Raw genomic sequence first — 22,477 nt, 5'->3', positions numbered from 1 at the left:
TGGTAGCTTGCAGTTGGTGACCTTTCCATATATCTACTGCCTTTTACTGTCATGGTTGAGAGTTTGGAAGTTGCTATCCAATGAACCTTAGTGAAATTCTGCAGTGTATCTTATGGAAATTACATTCTGCTGCTATTGACCATTACTGGTGGAGACAGTGGATCATTATGGATGTGGAAGGAAGTGATGACGGCAGGTGATGGAGATCAGAGTTGAGAGTGTGTTGCTGGAAAAGCACAGTTTGGTCAGGCATTATCCGAGGAGCAGGAGAATCAGTATTTCGAACATAAGCTCTTCCTCATGAACGAGACCTGTGGGCCAAAGTGGGCTGAGAGACAAATGGGAGGGGGGTGGTAAGAAGCCAGCTGAGAATGTGATAGGTAGATGAAGGTGCGGGTGAAGGTAATTGGTCGGAGAGGAAGGTGGAGTGGATAGATGGGAAGGAAGATGGACTAGTTGGACAGGTTGAGAGAGCAGTGTTGAGTTGGAAGGTTGAATCTGGGATCGGGTGTCGGGGGGGTGGAGGGAAATGAGGAAACTGGTAAAATCCACATTGATCCCATGTGGGTTGGAGTGTCCAAGGCAGAATATGCATTGTTCCTCCAGGCATCAGGTAGTAATGGTTTGGAGGTGGAGGAGGCGCAAGACTGCGTGTCCTTGGGGGAGTGGGAGGGCAAGTTCAAGTGTTTGGTCATGGGCTTCGGTGGGTTTGTTTCATGCGTGTGTACCAGAAGTGTTCTCTAAAGGGTTCCGCAAGTAGAGGAGACCACGTTTAGGGACGTGGTGCCAGGGCCATAAGACATAGGAGCAAAATCCCATTACCAATCAAAAACATGTCTATCTCTGTCTTAATTACATTTGATGACTTGGCCTCCACAGCCTTCTGTGGCAATGTGTTCCATAGATCAACTAGTCTGGCTGAAGGAATTCCTTCTCACCTCAGTTCTCAAAGGTTGTCCCATGACTTTGAGGCTGTGCCTTTGGGTCCTCGCTTGGAGTCCTAGTGGAAACATCTCCACATCCACTCGATTCAGCAATTGGGGAGGATTCCATTGCATTCCAACTTGTTTCTTGTAGATTGTGGAAAGGCATCCAGCAGAAAGTGAGTTACTTGCAGTATGTTGCAAGCTATACTTGTAGCCACAGTATTTATATGGCAAATTCGTTCACTTTCTGGTTAATGGTAACCACTGGGATGTTGTTAGTGGGTATTCAGAAAAATAATGCCATTTTATTCAAGGGAGAATGGTGAGATTTGTTTCTTGTTGGAGCTGGACATTGCCAGACATTTCTGTGACGTGATTGTTGCTTGCGACTTGTCAGTCCAAACCTTGATATTGTCCAAATCTTGCTGCATTTGGCATGGGATGCTTGAGCATCTGAAGAGCTGTAAATGATGCTGAACATTGTGCATTCATCAATGAACATCCCTGCTTCTGACTTCATGATAGAGAGAAGGTAATTGATGAAGCAGCTGAATATGGTTGAGCCTAGGGCTCTACCCAAAGGAAGCCCATATCAAAGTTCTGGAGCTGAGATGACTGATCTCGACAACCACAAACATCTTTCTTTGCATCAAGTATGACTCCACCTGAGAACAGAGGTTTCTCTGATTCCAGTTCTGCTCGGGTTCCTTCCATCACTTTGATGATGGAAAGTATACTGACTGGGCGGTAAATATTGGTTTGGATGTGTCCTGGTTTTTGTAAAGGGAGAAAGTGAGGACTACAGATGCTGGATATCCGAGTCGAGAGTGTGGTGCTGGAAAAGTACAGCAGGTCAGGCAGCATCTGAGAAGTGAGAGAGTCAACGTTTCCTGATGGAAGGCTTGTGCCTGAAACGTTGATTCTTTTGCTCCTCTGATGCTGCCTGATCTGCAGTGCTTTTCCAGCACAACATACTCGACTGCTTTTTGTAGATAATTATATGTTGGCAATTTCCACATTGATAGATAGCTGTTTGATTCATGGGGGCACAGCTAATTTTGAAACACAAGATTTCAGTACTATTACAAGAATGTTGTGAGTTTCTTCACCAATCAGTGACTCCACACAAAAGAAACCCCCGAAAACAATCAGATTACCTTAAGGCTGGCATTTATGATGCTGGGAACCTGACCTGGCTAAGAATGATTGCTGTCTTCTATTTTGGCTAAAAATTGTTCATCTCAGTCCCTGGAATCATTGCAGTTGTTCCTCAGGATTGTGTCCAAGGCTCAACCATCTTTGATGACCTTCCCTCAGTGTGAGATTGAAGGAAATTGAGTGATTTAAGGACACTGAGATTTGGCCTGGTTAGGGTGGAAAGGCAGATTGGGAATTCACTGCAGGCTTGGGTGGAGGACTTCTGACAATTACAGAACCTTATGATTTGTCTCAATAAGAAATCTTGGAAAACTTTTGAAAATTTGTTCAAGTGATGTAAGCGTTGCTGGCATTGCCAGTCTCTATTACAGTGGTCAGAAGTCGTAGGTCGGTCAAACCAGCTAAGGACTGCAAATTTCTTTCCCTAAAGGGCATTAGTAATCGGGTAAGTTTTTGTGATCAACCTTGATGCCATAGTTGTTTGGAGTGACAAGATTTTTGAAGTGACAACATATGTATCATTGACACAATGTACTTGTAAAAACTCTTCACGGCTCTTTGGACACCACTTTTAAAACGGTGATCTCTATCCCACTGAAGGTCAAGGGTAGCACAATTGGAACACCATCCCTTTCAAGTTCACTCCAAGGCATATACCACCGTAACTTGGAACTCTATCATCGTTCCTTGACTCGCTAAGTTTAAATCAACTAGGTAAAAACAAGGACAGCTGATGAAGGGCTTTTGCCAGAAACGTCAATTTTCCTGCTCCTCAGATGCTGCCTGACCTACTGTGCTTTTCCAGCACCACTCTAATCTAGCTAAGTTTAAATCCTGGAACTGTTTTCGGAACAGTATTACGGCTTCTCTTCCATTATTGCAAGTGCTCAACCACCATGCCAGAATATACTTGTCTTTTTCTTTTGTTGACTTCTCATATCGAGGTAATTTTCCTCCTTGTTGGGGAGGTGGCAGTGCAGGAGCTACATTGGAACAGCTTGGGTAATGATGCAGCTAACTTTGGAGCATCACCATTATGTTATCTAGGACATATAGCTTTTGCTGTACCCAACTTCTTCAGTCCTTTCTTTGTCATGTGGAATGAATCAAATTAACAATGGTGGTTGGTACTGATTGAGTCTCTTTGATCATGGAGTTCTGGAAAAGATGCACTCAAATTTAGGATATAAGGACATGTTTCTTTTTTCATTTGAAAGTGAGACAACTTAATACCAATGGTCCTATCCAGTGTGGATGGGAACTCCTCCATTTTGAAAATCACCTGAATGACATTTGTAAGCAAGTGTCAAGATCAAAAATATTTAAACTTCTTAAACTATGAAGACCAAATATTTGTTAGGAATGAGAATTATTTTTTTAAAAAGGATTAAATTTTTCTTATCTGCATTAGTGCAAGGGCTGACTGAAATACACGCAAGCACGGTCAGATGGAACTGTTGTCTATGAACAAAAACTGTGCCAAGTACTTGCAGGATGGATGTTGACGGGTTGGAATGATTTTGTTCACATTCGCGTGCAGACTCCCTTAGCTATGCAACTTAAGTTAATGATTAATCTATGGGAAAGGGTATATTTGAAATCCAGTGTCATATTATGTTTTATCTTTGCAGTTGGGATGAAACTCACTTTGGAAAAATGGGAAGTTACTACATTAACCGAACGTTTTTTTTTGATGTTCACCCTCCACTCGGCAAGGTATGGATATTTTAATGTATGCACATAGAATTAACAACAATACATCATTGATTGTGGATGTATTAGCAACTGTTTTGTATCTTTAATGATCCTGTATTTCAAATATTCCCACAATCTGAAACATTTTCTCTACCTCTACTCTTTCCAACCCATTCATAATGTTAAATGTACTTAGTCATCTCTTTTGAAGACGCTTTGGAAAACCAAAATGGCTGAAATCTCACTTCTGGTGCCATCTTTGTAACCACCTTTATTGCTGTCTCTGGTGCTATTGTGTCCTTTTGATTGTATAGTGATCTGCTTTGTGCACAGCTGTTAGTGTGACTTGCCTGACTCCTAAGCACAAAATGACGACTGCTTTTTTTATAGATGTTTTTATTGAAAATTTAACATTTTTACAAGTTTACAAATAAAAAAACTCAAGTATAAACATTGATATACAATTAAATCTTAAATAAATAATGATCAAAATTTAACAAAAGAAAAATACAGAGGGAAAAGAAAACAAAACTCAACTAACTACTAATCTAACCTACAACTAACCAGAGTGTATAATTAAGTCTCTTATATTATTCAAATAAGAGAAAAAAAAACCCGACGGTTAACACAGAAATTGGGTAGTGAGATACATGCTGGGATGTATTTACATCAAATCGTAACTAAACCCGTATTCATGCGGGATTCCTCTCCAGACCAGCCAGGTTCACCATCTCAATTAAATAAAAGCCCTTGTTAGATTAGATTTTTTAGATTAGACTTACAGTGTGGAAACAGGCCCTTCGGCCCAACAAGTCCACACCGACCCGCCGAAGCGCAACCCACCCATACCCCTACATTTACCCCTTACCTAACACTACGGGCAATTTAGCTTGGCCAATTCACCTGACCCGCACATCTTTGTGACCGTGGGAGGAAACCGGAGCACCCGGAGGAAACCCACGCAGACATGGGGAGAACGTGCAAACTCCACACAGTCAGTCGCCTGAGTCGGGAATTGAACCCGGGTCTACAGGCGCTGTGAGGCAGCAGTGCTAACCACTGTGCCACCGTGCCGCCCACTAGGATGGCCAAAATATCTGTATTTATATAATTCAAGAAGGGCTGCCATATTTTATGGAATAATGCAGTCTTTTGGTGCACTGTATTTCTAAGGAAGTCAAGGGGAATGCATTCCATAATTGATCTGTGCCAATTTGAAAGTCCTGGGGGCCCTCAGCCACCCAGTTTACCAAAATATGTTTCCTTGCACAGAAAGAGAGAATAGAAAATAATCTCTTCCTGTGCATATCCAGGGAGGATAAGTTCAAAAAGCCCAAAAGGAGAGATACAGGGTCCGCTCTAATTTCCATTCCTAAGATTTTTGTCAGAGCACTTGCTATTTTAGTTCAATATCTACGGATCTTATGACAGGTCCATAAGCAATGTACAGGAGTGCCCACCTCTCTTTAACGTTTGGGGCACATGGGAGATGTTCCTGCCTTGAATTTTGCCAATTGATCCTGTGCTATATGGGCCCTATGAAGTATCTTCAACTGAATGGCCTGAGTTCTGTTGCAGATGGTGATTCTTCTGGTGTTTTCCCAAATGTCATTCCACGTTTCTAAAGAGATTTCTAGTCCTAAATCCTGATCCCATGTTTTAAGCAGCTTGTCCATATCTCCCGATACTTCATCATGTAATAAATAATAAATAGTGCTGACGGAAGATACCCCCATTGGCCATAGCACTCTACATTCTCTATCTGATTTATAAAGACTATCTAATAAAGTAGTTGTCTTCTGTGTGTAATGTTGAATTTGGAAGTATCGAAAGAGATCACCATTAGGTAATCCAAATTCGTGATGCACTGTTCAAAAGACATCAGGACCCCTTTAAACAGATCCCCTCAACAGGAGATACCCCAGATCTCCAGAATTTGAAAGTAGCATCTGTAAGCCCCAGTTGAAATCCCCATGCTCCCATGATCGGAGCATAGGGGGATGTTTTATGAGTTGCCCTCATTTTGCCGCATTATATTCCAAGCTTTAATTGTGTTCAGTATTATAGGGTTTTTACCCTAAGTGGGCATTTTACTTGAGAAGCCTCGATGTTAGCCAGATTGATTGTGGGTCAGGCAAGACCCAATCAGCTATGTAACTTAATAGGGAACTTAACTGATATTTCTTAAAATCTGGGAAGTCCAATCCTCCCCTTGCCTGTGGAAGCTGTAGCTTCTTCAGCTTAACGAGGGGCCGTCTATGATTCCAGATAAAGGAACCCAGCCAGCCATATAATTTACGTAATGCCATCCTTGGCAGCATCAGCGGAAGCATTCTCATAGGGTATAGGAGACAGGGCAGGACATTCATTTTAATTAGTGCTATTCTACCCAGCCAGGAAATTGGATGGTCTCCCCATCGCTGGAGGTCCTGCCTTATCCTTTCTAGGAAATGCACAAAGTTAGCCTTGTATAACTGACCAAATACTAGGGTAATAAAAATGCCTAAATATAAGAAACCCTCCAAGGACCACAGAAAGGGAAAGTGGGATCCGTCCAATAAGTGGGATATACTAGCAAGGCCACCCATTGGCATAGCCTCCGATTTTGAGAAATTTATTTTGTAGCCTGAAAATACACTAAATATATTAATAACTTGGATCAAGCGAGGCACGGACATCAAAGGATTACTGAGAAATAGAAGAACAACATCTGCATAAAGGGTAATTTTATGTTTACCTGTACCAATCCTCGGGGCCGTTATGTTAGGATCAGCCCGTATAGCTTCTGCTAGTGCCTCAATTATTAGCGTAAATAGCAATGGCGAGAGAGGACATCCCTGACGGCAGCCCCTACCCACACTGAAGCTATCCAAGCCTAATCTATTGGTAATCACAACTGCTTTGGGATCACTATACAGTGTTGAGACCCATTTGGTAAACACCTTTCCAGCGCCAAACCTTTCCAATGTGTAAAACAAATATGACCATTCAACCCTATCGAATGCCTTTTCCGCGTCTAATGAGACTACTACTCCTGGTAGCTTTCCCTGATGGCAGGTTTGAATCGCATTCAAAACCCTTCTGACATTATTGGATGATCTGCGGCTGATCCTCCTTTATAATATGTGGCAATACCCTTTCTAGCCTCAATGCTAACGTTTTAGAGAGGATTTTAAAATCTACATTTAGCAAGGATATTGGTCTGTATGACACACAATCTTCTGGGTTCTTTCCTTTTTCAAGGATAAGAGAGATATTCGCCTCTTTCAGCGAAGGCGGGAGACAGCCCTGACTGTATGGATAGTTATACGTGTCCATAAGTGGACCAGCCAATATTCCTATAAATTCTTTATAGAATTCAGCTTGAAAGCCATCTGGGCCAGGTGCCTTACCGCTCTGAAGTTTTTCTTGGATTGTTAGGGGAGCGTTCAAGACCGATACCTGTTCCGGAATTAGGTCCGGAAAGGTCAGGTTTTTAACAAATGACTGCATCCTCCTAGTCCTGTCTTCGCAATCCTGTGATTTATAAAAATCAAAATAAAATTTTCTAAAGATTGCGTTAATCCTTTTATGATCATGAGTCAAAATATCCATATTTTCCTTGATAGACGTGATAGTTTGAGGGGCCTTCTTTATCTTTGCAAGAAATGCTAAGTATCTACCAGGTTTATCGCCAAATTTGTTTTGTTTTGCAAATAATATTTCCCTCTTAGCCGTTTGGGTAAGCGTGGTGTTTAAAGCAGTCCTGAGGGCTGTAATCCTTTGCAATTTGATAATAGAAGGTCTGTCAGCGTATGCTGTTTCAGCTGCTTTTAAGCGAGCTTCGAGCAGACGCTGTTGTTCCCCCTTTAATTTTTTCTGGGTTGCTGAGTATGGGATGATTAAACCTCGTGCGTAAACTTTGATGGTCTCCCAAATCATTGATGGGTTGCTAGCCGTACCTGAATTAATTTCTAAAAAAGTTTTAAATTCTTGAGAGAAGTACTTGACAAATTTACTACCCTTCATCAGGAAGGGCTCCATACGCTAATGCGGGGGGAATGTCTCATTGTTCCTCGCTTTGATTTCCATATATACAGCAGCGTGATCGGAAATTGCTATACTACCTATTTTACAGGATGATATGGAATTTTTAAAAATCGAGGGGGCAAAAAAATTTCAATTCTGGTGTGACATTTTTGTGGATTGGAGTGAAAAGAAAAATCTCTGCTCAGTGAATGAAGGCATCTCCATACATCTACTAGTCCTAATTTTTTGTTCAGATCCACCAATTGTCTAGATCTGGTACTCCTGCAGTACTCTAGGGAATCCTATCTATTTCCGGATCCATAATACGATTAAAGTCTCCCCCTATAATTGTATGACGGGCACCGAGAGCCATCAATTTTGAGAAGGCTTCTGTTATAAATTTAAAAGGATGTGCTGGGGGGGTAATACAAATTTAAAATTCTATATTCCTCTCCATTTGTAAGAGCTTTAATCAGAATATATTGTCCAGATTCACCTTTGATCTGATTTAGGATTTTGAAAGGGAAATTCTTCCGAATAAGAATAACAACTCCCCTGCTTTTTGAGCTAAAAGAAGAAAAAAAGGCCTGATCAAATCCACCCTATCATAATTTCAAGTGTTCTTTATCCAATAAGTGTGTCTCCTGTAGAAGAGCTGTATCAACCCTTTCTTTCTTGAGGTTTGATTAATATTCTCTTCCTTTTGACTGGTGAATTACTCCCCTTGACATTCCAGGTGCACCACTTAACCGACTGATCAACCATAATCATCCGGGCAAATCTGAGACCCCTTGGGAGGGAAAACACTATCCAGAACATCCCGAGCATAGAGCATATAAAATTCACAAAAATAAAGGCTCTCTAATACACTCACAACAGTATAATAAAAAACTATTTCTACACAAAAAAAAGTATTTAAATGGAGATTTTCCCCCTTGTTCCCAGGGGGTATCACTTCCTTTGCAAAAGTCCATTGTATCTTCTCCCAACCAGTGCCCCACCCTTGACCCAGGTGCTCCTCAATAGGATGGAGAAAATTCAAATATACTACAAGGCTAGAGTTAACAGTGAGCACCCTACCCCCCCCAACTAACACCTGGATATATTTGGTAATGTTAATACCATGTATAAACATATATAACTATAAAATTACAGCCTGAACAAGTAATAATTAAATATAGTAATACAAAGTAACAAGGGAATACAACCCTGCTCCTAAAGACAGGGATAAAACAGGATAAGGTAACCACCTCCCCCCACCAACATTAACTAGACCACCCGGCAAATAAAAAAAAGAGGGGGAGAAAATCGCTAAGTAGAGAACAAATAAATAAATCCCTCTCCTCACCCCCCAAGATAATATTAAACAGTAGGGTTTAAAAAAAAGGATTAATATATATAAAAAAAAGGATGTAAACCGGAGTGGGGAAAGCAAAACAACATCAATTAACTCTTACAATTTATCTAAGAGAATCTAAAAATTCCTTGGCCTTTTCCGACGATCCGAAGTTATACACGGACCCTTCATGGTTAAAGCGTAGTGTCGCTGGGTAACACAAGGAGTACTGAATATTTAGGTCCCTTAAACACTTCTTCGCTTCATTAAACGCCTTCCTTTTTCGGACCAGAGCTGGGAAAAAGTCCTGGAATAACATGATCTTGGTTCTTTTATAGATCATGGCTTGAGGACCTTTACCAAGATTTCTGGAGGCTTCTAGGAGGATCTGCCTCTCTTTGTAGCTCTGCAGTCGGAACAGGACCGGGTGGGGGCGCTGGTTCGGGCCGGGCCCGGGTATTGCAACCCGGTAGGCCCATTCCATCCTTACCTGGCCTGATCCAGCCTCCGGATTTAAAAGCTGTGGAAGCCACTGTTTGAGAAACGCTGTAAGCTGGCCTTCCTCTTCCCATTCGGGAAGGCCCAGCAAACGAATATTTTTTCGACGACCTCGAGAATCGAGGTCGTCAGTGTGATTCTCTAAGATCTGGACTCGCTGTTCAAGAGTCCGGACCTGATCTACGGCCGATTGTGCTGTAGTTTCGGAGGTCGCGGCCTTTAGCTCTGCCCCTCTGTCATGGCGCTCAATTTCCTTGATGTCTCAGTCGTGCTTCTGTAGCGCGGCCGAGAGTGAGTCCCATCGGCTTCGGGACTCTTCAACGAAAGCGTTGATCTTCGCATCCAGTTTGGAGATGATTTCCACAAGGCTCGCCACCCTAGGTAAGTCCCCTGGGGCGGCTGTGGACGCCTCAGCTGCAGCTGGAGAGGGTGGGGGAGGGGCTCCTGCTTGCTGAGAGCTGTGGGCTCTCTTCCCTTTAGTCACTTTTACTGGAGATTAAATTGTTTAAATTCAGTACTAAGCACCTACTTAAATTAAGTAAAAACTATTTAAAGTGATTTGGTGAGTGTGGTGGGGGCGGGTGACCCACTTTGCCCAAGTCTTGGGAGGAGCACTGGAGAGTCAGACTTGCTGGGTCGCCGCCATCTTGGATCCACTTGACTGCTTTTAATTTGTGTTTCCTGAGACCTTATTACTATTTTTAGTTAAGAAAACTAGAAGAACAGTGGATGCTAGAAATCAAAAACAAAAACAGAAATTGCTGAAAGAAATCAGCAATGTGGTAGTATCTGTGGAGAGTACTCAGAGTTAATGTTTCAGGTCCAGTGATCCTCCTTCAGAACCCAAACCCTGGGCTGTGAAAAAGGGTCACTGGACCCGAAATAGTAACTCTGCTTTCCAATTTGCACAACTACTGTCTTTGCTGTTTTGAGTTCAAGTATCTCTGGAAATTGTGTGTCTAAGAAACTCACAAACAGGGAAATTCACAGTTGACTTTGGAGGAACCTGTGTGGGAGAGTACACAGCATGGCAGTAGCTAAGTGCAAAGTTGCACATTTTAAAGTGTAACCTTACTGTTGATTTTATTTCATAAATATACAATAGTGAGTTGAGTGGGTTCTTCTTTGATTATATGTTTTATTGAGATGTATCTCTCGATTAACTTTTAAAAAATATAAAACATAGGTTCTTAGTTATCCTGGAGCAATGTTCTTTAGAGCAGTAAGACTGCTAGTTTCTAGGTTTGTACATTATTAAAGTTTAATGATGGCCTTTAGTAGAGTGACATGCTCTTCCTGTCAGTTAAAGGAGATTAGGGAGAGTTTCCATGTTACTGATGATTATAGCTGCAGGAAGTGTGTTTTGTTGCAAATCCTATCGGATTGTATGGATCAGTTGAAGTGGCAGTTAGAGGCCCTGAGGAATTTACAGGAGCTGGCTGTTATAGTAAGGGAGAAAAATTGTGGATAAGGTCAGGAAGATTGGTTATCTCCAGAAAAGGTAGGAGGGGGAGGCAGGCAGTGCAGGAGTCTCCAATGGCTATCCCCATCTCAAACAAGTATGCTGTTTTGGAAAATGTAGGGAGTGATAGACTCTGAGGGGAATGTAGTCAGAACAACCAAGTTTCTGGTCCTGAGACTGTCTCTAATGTAACCAGGGGTATGTCAGTTTCCAAATGATCAATTGGGATAGGGGATTCTCTAGCTAGAGGCACAGATGGAAGTTTGTGCAGCTGCCAAATAGGAGGGTGTATTGCCTTCCTGGTGCCAGGATTAAGAATATCTTACACAGGGTGTGGAATATTCTCAAAGGGGAGAGAGACCAGCAGGAAATTGTTATACACATTGGAGCTAATGACACAGTAAGAGAAAATAATGACATTCCAAAGGGAGAGTAAAGGAAGTTATAGAGTCAGGTGTACAGCACAGAAACAGACCATTCAGTCCAACTCGTCCAGATTTCCGAAATTAATCTGATCCCATTTGCCATCGCTTGGCCTGAATCCCTCTAAACCCTTCCAATTTATATACCCATCCAGATGCCTTATAAATGTTGTAATTGTACCAGCCTCCACCACTTCCTTTGGCAGCTTATTCCATACACACCCCACCCTCTGTGTGAAAAAGTTGCCTGTTAGGTCCCTTTTAAATCTTTCCCCCCTCACCCTAAATTTCTGTCCTCTCGTTCCGGATTACCCCAACTTTGGGAGAAGACCTTGCTTATTTACCTATCCCATGCTCCTCATGATTTAATAAGCCTCCTATAAGGTCATCACTCAGCCTATTCAGCCTCTCCCTATAGCTCAAACCTTCCAACTCTGGCCACATCCTTGTAGATCTTTTCTGAGCCCTGTCAAATTTCACAACATCCTTGTAGGAGGGAGACCAGAATTGCGCACATGATTCCAAATTTAGGCAGGAATCTAAAAAGGAGGTCCTCTAGTAGTAATATTTGGATGATTCCTAGTGCTCTGAGCTAGTGAGGGTAGGAGTAGGAGGACAGAATAGATGAATGCATGACGTGGCAGCTGGTGCAGGGGAAAGGGTTCACGTTTTTGGATCATGGAATTTCTTCTGGGGTAGAAGTGACCTGTGAAAGAAGGATGGATTACAACTGAATTGGAAGGTGACTAATATACTGGCAGGAAGATTTGTTAGAACTGCTCGGGAGGATTTAAACTAGTAAAATGGGGAATGGGATCCAGGGAGATACTGAGGAAAGAGATCAGTCTGAGACTAGTACACTTGGGAAAATGAGGCAGTCAAACAGTTAGAGCAGAAAATGCGTTGCTGGAAAAGTGCAGCAGGCCAGGCAACATCCAAAGAGCAGGAGAATCGATGTTTCGGGCACGAGCCCTCAAACAGTTGGAGCAGGCAAGAACAAAGCAGAGGACGAGGTAAGACTGATAAATTAAGCAGCATTTATTTCAGTGCAAGAGGCCTAACAGGGAAGGTAGATTGACATCCTGTTTCTGCATTCCTGCATCAGTTGAAGCAAACACTCTGACACACAGTATGGCTCTACCTTCTTTACTTATATTGCAAGCCATGGCAAGAGAGCGATTGTCCATATACAGAAGGGCATGAGTTCTCAGTCTTTTGAACAACGGTCCAAAGATGTGCAGGTCAGGTGAATTGGCCATACTAAATTGCTCATAGTGTTAGGTGCATTAATCAGAGGGAACTGGGTCTGGGTGGGTTACTCTTCGGAGGGCCGGTATGGACTGGTTGAGCCGAAGGGCCTGTTTCCCCATTGTAGGGAATCTAATCTAATCTTCTTAAGGAATTTGTGCAGTCACTTAGAGGGAGCAGCATCCAAATAAGGCAACATCTGTATTGATTGGGTGACCATTATAATCAGCGAGCATCAACGGGCGGATTAATCCATTTGGCATTATGCAGTGGATGTTCTTTACTTCGCTAAATCACGACCCTTGTTTTCAGCACCTCATTGTTTACTACAAGTTCTTATCTGTTAGCGAGTTTTGAGAAGATTTGTGACTCCGGTTGAGGTTCTGAACGTGGGGCGGCACGGTGGCAGAGTGGTTAGCACTGCTGCTTCACAGCGCCTGTAGACCCGGGTTCAATTCCCGACTCAGGCGACTGACTGTGTGGAGTTTGCACGTTCTCCCCGTGTCTGCGTGGGTTTCCTCCGGGTGCTCCGGTTTCCTCCCACAGTCCAAAGATGTGCGGGTCAGGTGAATTGGCCATGCTAAATTGCCCGTAGTGTTAGGTAAGGGGTAATATGTAGGGGTATGGGTGGGGTGCGCTTCGGCGGGTCGGTGTGGACTTGTTGGGCCGAAGGGCCTGTTTCCACACTGTAAGTCTAATCTAATCTAATTTGTTCGGTTTCACGAGCCCTCCAGCTCAGAGAGCAAACCTACATCCAATTCTTATCTGGTCAAAGTCACGCCAGCTGAACCTTTGTCAAGCAGCCCTAAACTTAACTCTTTCCCTACCTGCTCACACTTCATTCCCATTCTCCAGATGAACTTTGGGCATGATTAGGAACATGGGCCTGGGATATCATAGCAATTATAGAGACGTGCTCAGGGATGAACAGGACTGACAGCTTAATGTTCTGTGATAGAAATGCTATAGGAAGGATGGAAAGGGGGTCAAGAGAGGAGGGGGAGTGGCGTTTTTGATAAGGTATAACATTATCGGTAAGCTTAGGGAAGATAATCCTGGGAATATGTCCAAGGATGATGTTTGGGTGTATTGGGGTTCTTTTTTTTAGACTGTGAATGGAGTGAGAGACAGAGACAGTAAAAAGGCCTCCAGTTGTCTTTATTCAGAGAACTTGCTGTCACGGCTTTCTGAGCTGAAGCTGCGGCATTGAGTGGAAGTGGCTTTCTTATACCATATCATAACAGGCAGCTCATTAATGTGATCAACATTTTCAGAATACAATTATCAATACATTAATAGGTTTAACATTTGCACAGTATAGTTAGTGGATGACTAATGTGCCTGGCATTTACAGGGTGCAGGTGTCAGTTCATTGAAATGATTCTCCTTTCCATGGTTTTGATGGTTTGTTTTGTTTCCTGGAAAATACTTGAAACTGACAGACTCAGGCAGGTACTTGAGAATTGTTCTGTTCAGTGATTTAGACCATATGTGAACACTCTGCAGTTACTTTGCTGCTGTATGTTCAAGAGCTTTTACTATGCTAGACGGTCATGCCCATCTGCTCTCTTTAGTTCCCGTTGTGTCACTGTTGTTGTTGTTGTTGCTGGAATCTTTGATTCTGATTGAATGAAGTTTCCCTGATTCAATTAATTTAATTCTCCCATTATTCTTTCTTGCCTTATGGGTTTCTGCTGAACTGCAGTAATGGGTTGTTTTAATTTGGCCTATCTTGTGATAGTAAAATATAATACCGAACTGCGTTTTATAAATGATTGAGTAGGGATTTATGAATGAGTAAATATGATGTACTGTGAAGGAAGGGACCTGTAACCTCAAATTGAACAGGTGGAACTGAGAAATAAGAAAGGGATGATCACCTTATTGGGATTGTATTATACACCCCCCAATAGTCAGCGGTAAATTGAGAGACAAATTTGTAAGGGGATCTCAGTTCGCTGTAAAATAATAGGGTGGTTATGGTGGGGGATTTTAACTTTCCAAACACAGACTGAGACTGTTAAGGGCTTAGATGGATTGGAATTTGTTGGGCGTGTACAAGAAATATTTTTGATTCAGTATGTGGACGTACCTACTAGAGAACATGCAAAATGTGACCTGTTGGGAAATAAGGCAGGGCAGGTGACTGAGCTGTCAGTGGGGGAACACTTAGGGGCGAGCAACTGTAATACTATTTATTTTAAAATAGTGATGGAAAAGGATAGACTGGATCTGAAAGTTCAAGTTCTAATTTGGGGTAAAGCCAATTTTGACGGTATTAGGCAAGAACTTTCAAAGGCTGATTTGGGGAAGATATTTGCAGGTAAAGTGAACGCTGGAAAATTTGAAGCCTTCAAAATGAGATAACCAGAGTCCAGAGACAGTTTGTCTCGGTTCAGGTGAAAGACAAAGCTGATGGGTGTAAGGAATGCTGACTGACGAGAGAAATTGGGGGTTTGGTTAAGAAAAAGAAGGAAGCGTATGCCAAGTATAGACAGCAGAGATTGAGTGATATGGGCCAACTACAGGCAAATGGGACTCTACTAATTTAGGATATCTAATTCTAAGGGTCTGTTTCTGTGCTTGATATCTCTGTGGCTCTGAGTCTCCACAGGTGCTAGCAGACCTGAGCTTTTCCAGCAATTTGAATTTTTTAAAACTATTTTTAATTGCTTTGCTATTCTTGATCACATTTGTCCCTCAGTCAATTGCTCTTCCTCTTCATTCAGTTTCTTTGTTTTTGCATTCCTAGATGTTAATTGGATTGGCGGGATATCTGACTGGATATGATGGTACTTTCCCATTTAAAAAACCTGGAGACAAGTATGGCCACCACCACTACTATGGCATGAGAGCGGTAAGAAGTATTAGCTGGATAAACAGAATATCAATACACTGAGAAAAATGATTTTAAAAAATCCAAAAGAAATACAAAACAAGTTGTCCAAAAAGAATATTTAGCCACACGAGTCATAGTTACAAGGAGAGACTGAGCAGCCTGGGATTATGTTCATTGGAATTTAGAAGAATAAAGGGGGAATCCTGTAGAGAGAGACATAATTTTATGAAGAGATTAGATAAGATAGAAGTATAGAGGATGTTTCCACCGGTGAATGAAACTAGAACAAGTGGACATAGCCTTAAAATTAGGGTGAGCAGATTTAGGACCGAATTGAGAAGGAACTTCTGCACCCAGAGTGTTGTGAATCTGTTGAATTCCATGCCCAATGAAGCAATTGAGGTTTCTTCATTAAATGTATTTCAAGCTAAAGTAATCTTTTCAACAGTAAAGGAATTAAGTGTTATGGTCAGAGGGTGGGTAAGTGGAAGCCATGATACAGAGCAGGCTCAAAGGGCCAGATGGCCGACTCTTGCTCCTAGTTCTAATGTTCACATATCCCTCAGAAAGAAGGGAAGTGAGGCGCACCAAACAGTGCTCATTATTGGATGCAATAATAATGTTCTTTATGCTTAATGTTGCAGTTTTTAAATCTTTTTTTTTAAATAATCAAACTTGGTGCCAGAAAAGTTAACATGGGCTTTTTAAGCACGAATCGTGATTAGCTGAATTTCCTAAGCACTGAGGTGATGAAGAGAGCTGACAAGGGTGCCACTTTTGATGTAGTATTGGATTCCAAAAGTCCCACAAGGGATTTGTGAGAAACATGAGTGAGTAACAAGAATGCTGAGTATGGGACTAATGGTAAGATTCTTGGTAGTATAGATGAGCAGAGAGGTCATAAACCAAATCATCCACCAACATTTCTGCTACCTCCAAACGGACCCCACCACCGGGGATATATTTCCCTCCCCACTCCTTTCCGCCTTCCGCAAAGACCGTTCCCTCTGTGACTACCTGGTCAAGTCCGCCCCACCCCCCACCCCCCCACAACCCACCCTCCCATCCTGGCACCTTCCCCTGCCACCACAGGAACTGTAAAACCTGTGCCCACATCACCTCCCTCACCTCCATCCAAGGCCCTAAAGGAGCCTTCCACATCCATCAAAATTTTACCTGCACATTCACTAATAACATTTATTGTATCCGTTGCTCCCGATGGGGTCTCCTTTCCATTGGGGAGACTGGGCGCCTCTTAGCAGAGCGCTTTGGAGAACATCTCCAGGACACCTGCACCAATCAACCATACCGCCCCGTGGCCCAACATTTCAACTCCCCCTCCCACTCTGTTGAGGACAGGGAGGTCCTGGGCCTCCTTCACCACCGCTCCCTCACCACCAGACGCCTGGATGAAGAACGCCTCATCTTCCGCCTCAGAACACTTCAACCCCAGGGCATCAATGTGGACTTCAACAGTTTCCTCATTTCCTCTTCCCCCACCTCACCCTAGTTCCAGACTTCCAGCTCAGCGCTGTCCGGACTTGTCCTACCTGCCTATCTCCTTTTCCACCTATCCACTCCACCCTCCTCCTTGACCTATCACCTTCATCCCCTCCCCACTCAACGATTGTACTCTATGCTACTTTCTTCCCACCCCCACCCTCCTCTAGCTTATCTCTCCACGCTTCAGGCTCTCTGCCTTTATTCCTGATGAAGGGCTTTTGCCTGAAACGTCAATTGCGCTGCTCCTTGGATGCTGCCTGAACTGCTGTGCTCTTCCAGCACCACTAATCCAGAGAGATCTCTATGTCCAGTTACATAGATCCTTGAAAGTTGTCACCCAGGTTGATGGGGTTGTTGAGAAGGTATATGGTGTGTCAGCTTTTATTGGGAGAAGGATAGAGTTTCAGAGCCATGAGGTCATGATGCAGCTGTACAAAACTCTGGTACCACTACATTTGGAGTATTGCGTACAGTTCTGGTCACCGCATTATAGGAAGGATGTGGAAGCACTGGAAAGGGTGCAGAGGAACTTAACTGGGATGTTGCCTGGTATGGAGGGAAGGTCTGCTGAGGGACTTGAGGCTGTTTTTGTTAGAGCGAAGGAGGTTGAGAGGTGTCTTAATTGAGATATCTAAGATAATCATACGGTTAGATAAGTTGGACAGTGAGAGGTGTTTTCCTCGGATGATGTTGGCTAGGACAAGGGCTTTAAATTGAGGGGTGATAGATATAGGACAAATGTTAGAGGTAATTTCTTAACTCAGTAGTAGGAGTGTAGAATGCACTGCTTGTTACAGAAGTAGGCTCACCAACTTTACAGGCATTTAAATGGTCATTGGTTAGGCATTTGGACAAGAATGGTGTAGTGTCGGTCAGATGGGCTTCAAACTGGTTTCACAGGTCGGTGCAACATCAAGGGCCGAAGGGCCAATACTGCGTGTTATGTTCTGGGTTAATGGAATAGAAGGAATAGTAGCAACACGGAAATCAAGTTGACTGTTGTGCTGGATAGTTGTTTTTTGGACTGAAGGAAGGCTTGTAGTGACACCTGCCAGGGCACCTGCTCTTCATGAGATGTGTTAGTGTCCTAGACTTTGGTATAAAAGGCAAAATTTCAACATTTGTAGATGAGAGGAAACTTGGTGTGTTATGAACCATGAGCCCTTTAGAAGTTGAAAAGGATATAGTAAGACTGGTAAGATGAGCAGACAAGCGACCGATTAAAATTTAATGCAGAGAAGTATGAAGTGATTTGTTTTAGTGGGAGCGACATGGAGATCTAATAGATAAAAGATAAAATTCTGAAGGTGCTGCATGAGCATAGAGACCTGAACATATACGTGAATAAGTCTTGAAGGTGACAGGGCAGTTTTAGTGCACAGTTTAAAAAGCATACAGCACACAGTTTCATTGGTAGGGCCACATGTTACAAAGCAAAGGAGTTGTGATAAATTTGTATGAAGCACTAGTTCAGACTCAGCTGACCTTCTGACTCCACACTTTAGGAAAGAAGGTATTAGGCGGAATGCATAAAATATTTATGAGAATGGCCCCAGAGATTAGAGAGAACTTCAGTTAGATAGAGAAGTTGAGACTGTTTCTTCAGCCGAAAAGAAAATTGGGAGGAGATTTGAGAAATTAAGAGGTATTCAAATTCATGTGTGGACAGTGTACATGGAATAGGTTGTTTGCATTGATGGAAAGATTGAGAACCAAAAAGCCTAGATTTAAGACTCTTCAGGAAAAGGAACACAAGTACACCCCTTTAGCCCCTCAAGTCTGCACCCTCATTCAATGGGATCATTGCTGATCCAAGATTGCTTATGCCCACCCTTCCCGTCTTTCCCTATGATCCTTGATTCCCTTAATGATCAAGAATCTATCTACCTCAGCCTTCAGTATACACAAGGGCTCTGCCCCACAAAGTTCTGTAGCAAGGAGTTTCAGAGGCACTTAATGCTGCATTTTTTCAGCAAAGTGTGTTGCATTTTTTTTAGTTTCTGAATCTGCACATTGTTCGAGGCAGGAATGGCTTTTCGTAAGGTGATTTGCTTTTCCACTGAGGTGAGGGAGATCAGGCAAATTTGGAATGTTCGTGGAGTCTATGTCTAAAGGAAGAGTTTTTTTGTGGTTGCAAATCCTATCGGGCTGCATGGATCATTTGGAGCAACAGTTAGAGGCAATGACGAGTTTACAAAAGCTTGGGGGTGTAATGCATGGCAGTTTTAGGAAAGCAGAGACATTGCAGATACAGTTAGATAAGATGGTTGACTGTGAGAAGTGGTAGGAGAGATAGCCAGGTAGTGAAGGAGTCTCCTGTAGCTATCCCATGTCAGGCAGCTTTGGATACAGTTAGTGGAGTGGAGGGGGGATGGATGAATGGATGGTATTTTAGTGGAGTATTGAACACAGCCAGGTTTCTGGTACAGTGACTGGCATGAATGTAACAAGAGGTATGTCCGGTTCCAGGTAATCGGTTATAATAGGGGACAGTCTTCTGGGACACAGACAGATGTTTCTGCAGCTGGCAATGCGACATCAGGATCATGTGTTACCTCCTTGGTGTTGGGGTTAATGAGTGGATGCACAATATTCTGAAAGGGGAGAGAGAGACCAGCAGCAGTTCGTTGTGTATGTAGCTCGGGAAAACAGATTCTGCACTGGGAATATGGAGCAATTAGGCAGGAAGTTAGGTCCTCGAGGATAGTAATATCTGGACTACTACAGGGCCAAGGACTAGTGAGATAGCAATAGGGGGAGAGAGCAGATTAATGCATAGCTGAGGAGCTGGTTCATTGGGCAAGGATTCACATTTTTTTGGACCATTGGGATCTCTTCAGGGTAAGAAATGGTCTATATAAGAGGGATGAGAGTTAAAATGGGAGGCAGAGAGTGCGTGGGGACCAACACCCACAAACAAAGTTGCATCAGAACATTATTTCAATGAGCCACCACACACTGCAGCACAGAGGGACTACACAGAGCAGAGGAAAATCACCTACACTGTGTATTCAAAAAGATTGGGCACCCAGTGAACACAGTCCGGTGATTTCTCAGCAACAAACCCAAACAAGCAGACAAAACGCATCTCGAAACCCTAGCCACTCTCTCCTACATCAAAGACATCTCAGAAATGACTGCCAGACTACTCTGATCCCTTGGCATCATGGTAGCCCACAAACCCACCAACACACTAAAACAGCAGCTAATGAACTTGGAAGACCCTATACAGACAATGAGCAAAACTAATATCATTTACAAAATACCGTGCAAGGACTGTAACAAACACTACATTGGACAAACAGGCAGAAAACTATCCTTACACACAGATAAGAAGGACATTGCTTTGACTGGGATAACACATCCATCCAAAGACAAACCAAACAAAGACACGCATGAGAATCCCTAGAAGCATGGCATTCCAACCGGAACTTTATCAACACGGTGGCACAGTGGTTAGCACTGCTGCCTCACAGCGCCTGAGACCCGGGTTCAATTCCCGCCTCAGGCGACTGACTGTGTGGAGTTTGCACATTCTCCCCGTGTCTGCGTGGGTTTCCTCCGGGTGCTCCGGTTTTCTCGCACAGTCCAAAGATGTGCGGGTCAGGTGAATTGGCCATGCTAAATTGCCCATAGTGTTAGGTAAGGGGTAAATGTAGGGGTATGGGTGGGTTGCGCTTTGGAGGGTCGGTGAGGACTTGTTGGGCCGAAGGGCCTGTTTCCACACTGTAATGTAATCTAATCTAATCTAAAACAAATACATCGAATTCGACCCCATCTACCAGCCCCTGGAAAAAAGGAACAGGAAGTGACTTCACCACAGGAAATAACATCAGCAATCCAAAGAAGCCCAAGCACATAAATACAAAGTCGGAATTTTCAGCATTGCTTCGCCTAAGGCCCACTGAAAATGTTACCTAGTAGGGTAACGAAACGTCTGGAAACAAACCTTCCAGCTCAGTGAGCAAACTTACATCCAAAAAGGAATAGAAAGTTATGGCTGCAAAGAATGTGCACAAAAAGCAAGATTAACATTGGATTTGAAATTTGAGAGGGCTATTCTCATAACAGCTGGAAAGAAGTTGCTCTTGAATCTGTGATATGTGTGTTTAAACTTTTGTATCTTCTGCCTGACATAAGAAGTCGGAAGAGATTATAACCAGGGAAAGAGGGTCTTTGATGTTGACTGCCTTTCCGAGGTGGTGGCGTGGAACTGATCTCTTCGAGACATGTATAACATTCTAGCACGATAAAACAGGTTGGAGACTAGAAAGATGTTCCTAATGACCAGGGAGTCCAGAACTAGAGGACATAGTTTAAGGATGAGTGGTAAATCTTTTAGGACCAGGATGAGGAGAAATTTCTTCATCGAAAAATGCTAAGCCAGTGGAATTCACTATCAGAGGAAGTGGTTGTGACTAAAATGTTACATATTTTCAAGAAGAGAGTATATATAGCTCGTGTGGCTAAAGGGATCAATTGATTATGGGGGTGGGATTAGGGTATTGAAATCAATGATCAGCCTTGATCGTATTGAATAGCGGAGCAGACCCAAGGGATCGAATACTTCTGCCACCACCTCTTTCTGAGTCCGCATGTTAAGACAATCTAATGAGTACCTAAGGTCTAGGCCCATTACCCCTCAAATGTAACTCCCCACTCTTAGACAGACAGACACACACACACACACACTCACACACACACACTGTTTAAGGATGCAGTAAAAATGAAATTAAAAGAATTGTAATCTGCCAGGCCGATAAATGTTTCAACAATGTGAATTAAGCCTTTGCGAAATCCTTTGATGTGTTGCATTATAGGCATGTAGGATTGTATGAGCTGAAAAATGTGTTGCTGGAAAAGCGCAGCAGGTCAGGCAACATCCAAGGAGCAGGAGAATCAATGTTTCGTGCATAAGCCCTTCTTCAGGAATGAGAGAAGGGCTTATGCCCGAAATGTCGATTTTCCTGCTCCTTGGATGCTGCCTGACCTGCTGCGCTTTTCCAACAACACATTTTTCAGCTCATGTAGGACTGTATATCTTGAATTCTGAAGTCAATAGTCTGCAAACAGGTTCCGCCAGACATCTGGAGGCGTTACTTATTTCTTTCAGACTGGCTATTTTTTTCCCAAATTTTCAACAATTTAATAACTGGAGAAAATGAGAGACAGCAAAGTAAAACCAAAAGGTTTCCCAGTTTGGCAGCTTCTAAAACAAAACTGCCTCTTGCCCAAAAGTCTCAGTTAACGTTTTCTGTGGTTGGATGGCCAACACTGTTCTCTTTTGATTGGTCTCCAACCAGCTGCCAGTCCCTGAGCAAAATCATCCACAATTACCTTAGAGCATAGAACATAGAACATAGAAGGATACAGCGCAGTACA

At 42.9% G+C, this 22,477-nt stretch overlaps 1 protein-coding gene across 2 annotated transcripts in view; it reads left to right on the top strand.

Annotated features, from left to right (window-relative positions):
- Positions 1 to 22,477, top strand: part of pomt2 (protein-O-mannosyltransferase 2) — a 217,352-nt gene that overhangs the window by 5,158 nt on the left and 189,717 nt on the right. For both annotated transcript variants that reach the window (XM_060828634.1, XM_060828633.1), the window contains exons 2-3: positions 3,716 to 3,800; positions 15,506 to 15,610. In XM_060828634.1, coding sequence (XP_060684617.1) covers positions 3,716 to 3,800; positions 15,506 to 15,610 — 190 coding nt within the window. The remainder of the gene's footprint in view (positions 1 to 3,715; positions 3,801 to 15,505; positions 15,611 to 22,477) is intronic.

Source organism: Hemiscyllium ocellatum, chromosome 8, assembly GCF_020745735.1.
Source record: "Hemiscyllium ocellatum isolate sHemOce1 chromosome 8, sHemOce1.pat.X.cur, whole genome shotgun sequence".
NCBI lineage: Eukaryota > Metazoa > Chordata > Chondrichthyes > Orectolobiformes > Hemiscylliidae > Hemiscyllium > Hemiscyllium ocellatum.
Note: the sequence above shows the minus strand (reverse complement) of the source record. Positions and strands in the feature narration are given on the sequence as shown.